The sequence below is a fragment of the Nicotiana attenuata genome, chromosome 6 (assembly GCF_001879085.1).
Source record: "Nicotiana attenuata strain UT chromosome 6, NIATTr2, whole genome shotgun sequence".
In the NCBI taxonomy this organism is placed as follows: domain Eukaryota; kingdom Viridiplantae; phylum Streptophyta; class Magnoliopsida; order Solanales; family Solanaceae; genus Nicotiana; species Nicotiana attenuata.
Window position 1 is genome coordinate 63882390 of NC_031994.1, and position 7162 is coordinate 63889551.

A 7162-nucleotide genomic window follows, 5' to 3' on the forward strand; every position below is an offset into this window, starting at 1 on the left:
GAGTATCCTGCTTTGACCGTGAGTCTTTTCCTGCATGTCCCATATATGGATCGTATCTGTTTTTACCTGATCTTTTTCGGTTTCTGACCTCCTGGAATTGCTCCTTTCTTCATGATGAAACTGAGGTACGGTATCTTTCTCAATTCGCAACTTCGTACTGTACCTGTTATAAACGTCATTCCACGTGGTTGCAGGGAACTCTCGAAGGCTTTCTTTAAGTCTTCTCGTGGCTTCTGAACTTTTATCATTTAAGTTGCTTGCAAAAGCTATTGCAGCCCAATTATCAGGTACACGGGGTAAAGTCATCCTTTCACGTTGGAATCTATCAACAAAATCTCTGAGCAACTCTGAGTCCCCTTGTTTAATTTTGAAAATGTCTTCCATTCTTTTTTCAACCTTTTGAGCTCCCGAGTGCGCTTTAAGAAAAGAATCTGCAAGCTCAGCAAAAGAGTTTATAGAATTTTCAGGTAAAAGAGAATACCAGGTTAATGCACCCTTGGGGAGTGTTTCTCCAAATTTCTTGACCAACACGGATTCAATTTCTTTCTTGGTCAAATCGTTGCCTTTTACACCTGTAGTAAATGCAGTTACGTGATCACGTGGGTCTGTTGGGCCATCATATTTCGAGATGTCAGGCATTTTGAACTTTTTAGGGATTGGAAGGGGAGCAGCACTTGGTTTCCAAGGTTGTTGCGAGTATTTATCCACATCCACTCCTTTGATTACAGGGGGAACTCCAGGGATTTGCTCGATGCGCTCATTTTGTTCCTTAAGCTATTTCTGTAAAGTTAGTACTAAATTTTGCAAATGAGAATTATTTGAATTACCTGGTTCTCCTTCCTGTGGTTCACTGGGGGTTCCTCCATTACCAGAATTAACAAGGCCAGAACGAGGATTCTCCAATGCATTGTTATTAGGCGTAGGTGTGGGTGGTGCAACAGGTAATCGACTAACTAGAGCTTGAAGAGCTTTGCTAACCCGTGCATCAATTACTTTTTGTAAAGCGTCATCTGCTCCTTCAAAATATTCAGATTGCTCTTGTTCAACAGCACGAGATTCAGGAGTAGGAGTGCCTTCACGAGATTGACGTGGTGAATTTTGAGGGGAAGGAACCACGTTAATGTTTTGTAAATCACCTTGATTTTGATGGATTTGATTTTCATGGTTTCCCAAGGTATTTTCACTATTATTGTTGTTGTTGTTGTTTGACATGATGATAACAACAGATAAAATGTAACTTAAAAAGAATAGATTATCAAAGTCCCGGCTACGTTAGTTGGCTTTATCTAACCGCTCATTATGACCACGTCAAGACTTTGTTATTTCTAAACCTACCTTTAAACCCAATATATTGATTTCTCACATACGTTAGGAGTGACGTTGTTCAACAACTACCTAAATGTGTACTCTCTCTCGAGCAGTACATAATAAATAGGCACAATCAATCGATGGCCATTCAATCAACAATAATAAACACGTAGTTGAACAAGTAGAGAAATCCAACGGCTCAGTTATATAAAGATATAACAAGAATTTATCCTACAAAAGGTTCCATCAAAACCCTAAATAACAAATTAGCTATTCATAATAGTATGTAAAACTACAATACTAAAAGTCATAACCAACAATGAAAAATAGGAAGAGGAAGGAAAAACTCGTAGAAGAATTCCCCGCGTTGCTACTATTGTGTCTCTGCCTCCTTAGGTCGAATCTGTGTCAAAAATTGGTCTCCTCCTTCAAAAATACCGTTTTTCCATATATATATATACCAAGTAGATTCGGGCCCAAATAATTATACCTTCTCCTACGCGAAAAAGGACAATTTTTCACGTCTGGACGGCCGCGGCCGCGGTCAACCGCGGTACGGACGCGGTATTTGGCAAGTGTACTGCCTCAGCCCGCCTCAGGTCCGCGGTCGCGGTTTCGACCGTATTTTTCACCCTGTTCCGTTCGGAATTTGGAAAAACGTAAAACAATAAAAGTTGTAGCCCTTTGAGTTAGCTTTCCAACCATATATTGTGGAGCCCAAATAGAGTTCTGAGCAAAAAGTTATGTGCATTTTACTAGACAGTGCGCAATATACCTACTCGATTCTTTGTTTTGTTGCTCTATCATCTGTTGATCCCCGAATACGATCCCGGCTTAAATTCCTTGGGCTTTTACTCAGACTTCAAAGCTCAAATCACTTGAATTCATTCCATAACATCTATATGTTGGATCATATTTCACAGCGGAAGCAAACATAGCATCATAATCACGTGTAATCTAAACAATTAGCACATACGGAGATTATACGAGTTACCTCTTGAAGCGTGAACAAAGCAAATCGATATCCTTCTCCAGTTCCAGAATTGCAAGACCTGAGCAACCTTCCACGGTCTTCTACTGTGTTACCAAATATAAACCTGAAAACAGAGAACTTCGGGTAGGCGAAATTCAAGGAAGAAAAACGTGTGTTTTTTCTGTGTAAAAAACGACCAGCTATATACCATATATATATAGCTGCGTTTTTTAGGTCCAAACACTTTTCCAAAACCTGTTAGGTTTTCTTCTTCCACCAAGGAAAGGTTTCCTTTATTTCCTATTATTCAGGCACAGTAGGGACCACAGAATTTAATTAACAAGGCTTCCTATTATGGAATTAATTTCAAAATTTGAAATTAATTTCTACCATAATAAATTACGAATTATTCCACTAAAAATTCGTAATTGCACTTCTTAGTTCGATTTCGAAATTCTGCCATAAAACCTTATTTAACTCCCCATGTTAAAATTCAGATACTAATCAATCAAATTAAATTACTGACTATTTAATTTATTGATTACTTCCTTGAGACTTACACTTAACTTATTTCATGTGTCGGATACAAAATCCACCGGCCAGGTTTACACATAAAAACTTATAAGCTTTCATAAAGGAGTATCATCAATCTCAAAACCGAGACATGGATTCCATCAACTAATTATTACTTCGCCAATGTATATCATTGTTATCCAATTTACCAGGCTTATTGACTCACGAAAGAATCTCGCCTTTTAATAAATCAAAACAACAAGTGATATACACAGCTAATAATAATTATATCAGGATTAAGAGTATAAGTACATTAAATGGACTAGAGAAATTATTTTATAAAGTCAGTATAAAATACTTATCTCTACTTGATCCGTTCAATACATACAAAATGTATTAGCACAAGAAGTTGGAATTAGATCTATTCCCATAATCAAGATAAATTACATTTAATCTTGTACTACAACCATTCAGATGATTTGTTCAATTCCATCATTAGATTGTGAACATTAACTTTTATGTCTTACAAGAACCGATGATTTAATCTTCCGTGTATAAGCTAAACTCTATACACTAAATCATCTACTATGTAAGCAATGGACACACAAACCAATACATGATCTATTTAAAAGAAAACTTTATGGAATTTAAACAAGTAAATAAATAATTGGTCTTCAGAACACTGCTGCAGATTCTGAAGGCCACTCTGCCGCGGTCCTGGCGTAACCGCGGTAGGACCGCGGCAGGACGCGTATGGCTTATAGTATATTCTGACACTTACAAGTTACAACAGTAACGAATATAGTTATGTAAATTTGTGTCACAATTGATAATTTACGTATATTAAAACTAAACAAAAGTGTGTTTTTTAGATGTAAAGACCACCTCTACGACCTTGAGCATTAATCAATTCAATTTGAATCTCGATTTCCCCGCATTCTACATGTTGCAATCTAAGAATCATGTTCTGTGTCATCTTGCCATTCTCCCATACTATGCAACTTTCATCAGAGAGGCAATTATCCCTGTTTGGCTGAACCCTATCCACCTTGACACCATCTGGGAGTCCTTCTAATCCCATGTTTATTGCATCAATATAGGGTTTTATATCTATCTTGGCATCTCCCATTTTGTCATCTGCAGTGAACGTATCTTTGTCATACACCGTCTACAAAAAAAAAGAATAATCAGGCAACCCATGTAAGCTATTCATTTGAGTCAAGTTCTTGTTGAATTGTATAATCATCCCATCCATAAGTTTAAACTATTAATAACGAGATACATTATTTGTTTCTTGTTTTAAGCCCGCAGCCAGAGGCGGACCTATATTATACAAAGAGGGGTCACTGGCACCCGTAAAATTCGGCAAAAATACATGTATATGGTTTTAGAAAATAGTGATATACGAGTAGTGATTATATTATATATACAAAACAGATTTTGGTTGGATCCAAAAGTGCACCTGCAACCTTCAAATTCTGGATCCGCTTTGCCCGCAACCCGACCCTCATGTACAAGATTGATGACCTTTTTTTTTTTTTAGCCAAGTACGTACGTGAAGTTCATCGTCAAATCTATATTGTATAAGCCTCAACTTTTTATATATAAATTCAGCTGAATTGAGGAGGATACTTACTAAAGTAATAGGAAGGCTGGGATCGTAGAGTGCAAGGCTCAACTCCTCATTCCATACAGGATTGATATTCTCTTTAATAACTCGAGTCTTCACTTTCTATAGAATACAATTGGGAAAAATATCAGAAGCAAGGATACGTCACACTCCTATACTAGAAAATAGCATAAATTAGAAAATATGGTCTTCTCACATTCATGTGACAAGCCGAATGCTAAAAAGATAAACTCTCAAATTAAACCTCATGAAGACAACAATTAAAAGCATATATCACTCCTCTTAATTTGGGATATGTGTGTAGCAAATCTAACGAAGATTCGGTCTTTGTTTGTGGATATGAAACAAATGAAAAATAATTCAAAAAATAGCCACCATAATTCCAGAAATAACATAATTTCAATAACAGATTCATGAAAACCATGCAAAAACATTGATCGATAGAAAAAGAAACTATAATATTTAGAGAGAGAAAGAACATGCCTGGCCGCCCATGGTGATGACAACATAAGGATCACTACCAAAAGCATCTCTCACTGCAAGATTAATCCCTCTGCGTACTCTGATTTTCAAAACACCCAGTGTATTCATCTTTCTCTCTTTCTTTTTTTTTTTTTCTTTGTCTTACGTTGAGGTCAAATATGTATAGAAACTCAAAAAATAAATAGTGTGCTTAAAAACAGGAAGAAGAGTGTGCAAATGAGCTCCTTAGGACTTAGATAATTAAGGTGAGCCTCCTAATATATTTGCTATATTTTTCTTTTTAAATGTGTCTAAAAAATATCAACACCTTTTTTAAGTACTATGAGGCTATTTTCATAACGTTGTACATCAATTCATAGAATTAAACTTGAAAAATGACAACGAAGAATGTCCCAAGTCAACCTTGAGGGGTAGCTCAACTGGTAAAGGCCTGAGAACAAAGTTCTTCGGGTCGCCAGTTCGAGCCCCCGCAGGGCCACTGGAGGCATTACAAACCGGCCGCGTCTCCAGGGCCCCGTGGACCTAACCGTGGTGCAGCATTGAAACAGCGTTACATAACTAGGTTAAACAAGGTGGAAGTTTATGTATATACTCGAGTTGATAATCGTCTCTCTCTTTCTCCTTTTACTATTCCTTATGCTAATTTTTTTATAAAAGAAACTAGGTTAAACAAGGTGGAAGTTTATGTACATAATCGAGTTGATAATCGTCTCTCTCTTTCTCCTTTTACTATTCCTTATGCTAATTTTTTTATAAAAGAAACTAGGTTAAGTTATAGTCTAATTGACAAACGAGGTTGTCCAGATAGTCGGTACCCCATGTATAATTCCAAGGGTTCGAATTACCAAAATAGCAATATTAGCTTTAACAAAAAGGAAGAGGTCAAAAGGGAATCAAAGGGGAGGAAAAAAAAGAAGTTGTCGTCTAATTTATTGTCGAATGAGTTTTAATTTAAAAGACAAATAGAAAAGAATCGAGTCATGACCTACTTGGTATTATGGCCCGTTAGATAAAACGGTATAAAACATGTAGCTGAAGTCGCGTAAAATGACAGATTTAATATTATAACCTCGCAAAAAATGGCTTCTCTCTACCGCCGTCTCCATGATGTATTCACCAAGACCGCCAAACCCCAGGTCCTTACTGCCATCGCCGATGTCAAATCCAAAGTTCCTCAACCCGTCAAAGCCATCAGTAAACCCGAATCCTCTAAAGAACAGACATTTCAGTCGCTGATTCGTAAATTCAAGCAAGACTCAAAGAATCCTAAATTCCGCCGCAGTTATCAAAAATATGCATCTTTCGTACGCCGGCTCATCCAGTCTGAACAGTTCTCAGCTATCGAAGATATCTTCGAACACCAAAAAGTTTACCCAGAAATAAAAACTGAGCGTTTCGTTGTACGATTCATTTCCTTGTATGGCAAAGCTGGTATGTTCGAGCATGCTCAGAAGCTGTTCGACGAAATGCCCGAATTAAGCTGTGAGCGTACCGTCATGTCATTCAATGCTCTACTGGGAGCTTGTGTTAATTCGAAGAAATATGATAAAATTAGTGAGATTTTCAGGGAATTTCCTGGAAAATTAGCTATTGAGCCAGATGTCGTTTCGTATAATACGGTGATCAAGGCCTTCTGTGAGATGGGTTCACCGCATTCCGCAGTTCTGCTGATAGAAGAGATGGGAAAAAATGGAATTGACCCTGATGTTATTACTTTCAATACGTTGCTAGATGCGTTTTACAAGAATAATAAGTTTTCTGAAGCTGAAAAAATGTGGACTTTGATGGAAAAGAAGAATGTTATTCCGAATGTTAGGAGTTATAACTCGCGATTGCGCTCATTGGTAGAGAACAGTCAGGTTGTAGAGGCTGAGGAATTGTTTGAGGAGATGAAGAAAAGGGGAGTAAACCCTGATACTCATAGTCATAACGCGATGATTTCAGCTCGGGCAAAGGATGGTGATTTGGAATTGGCTAAAAGTTGGTATGCAAAGTTGGAGAAAAATGGTTGTCTTCCTGATCTTGTGACATTCGTGTTACTTATTCCTCTGGCGTGTGATAAGGATGATCCTGATTTTGCTTATAAGTTGTGCAAGGAGTGTATTGTTTTGAAACATACTGTTTATACTAGTATAATACAACGGGTTGTTGATATGATGGTTGCTCACTCCATGATCGAAGAAGCAAAAGAGCTTGTGAAGATGGGAAAGAACTGCTCATTCCATTATAAGCTAGCAGTGCCAAATGATGCCTAG

The 7162-nt window shown here is 37.4% G+C and overlaps 2 protein-coding genes across 2 annotated transcripts; one reads left to right on the forward strand and one right to left on the reverse strand.

Moving 5' to 3' along the window:
• LOC109228289 (protein C2-DOMAIN ABA-RELATED 7-like) lies at positions 3473-5035 on the reverse strand. The gene is made up of 3 exons (XM_019393444.1): positions 4908-5035; positions 4431-4526; positions 3473-3962 (listed from the first exon to the last, which is right to left on the reverse strand). The coding sequence occupies exons 1-3, from the start codon at positions 5013-5015 to the stop codon at positions 3663-3665; spliced, it is 504 nt and encodes a 167-aa protein (XP_019248989.1). The 5' UTR covers positions 5016-5035; the 3' UTR covers positions 3473-3662.
• LOC109227901 (pentatricopeptide repeat-containing protein At3g13150-like) lies at positions 5987-7162 on the forward strand. Its single transcript, XM_019393094.1, has one exon. The coding sequence runs from the start codon at positions 5987-5989 to the stop codon at positions 7160-7162; it is 1176 nt and encodes a 391-aa protein (XP_019248639.1).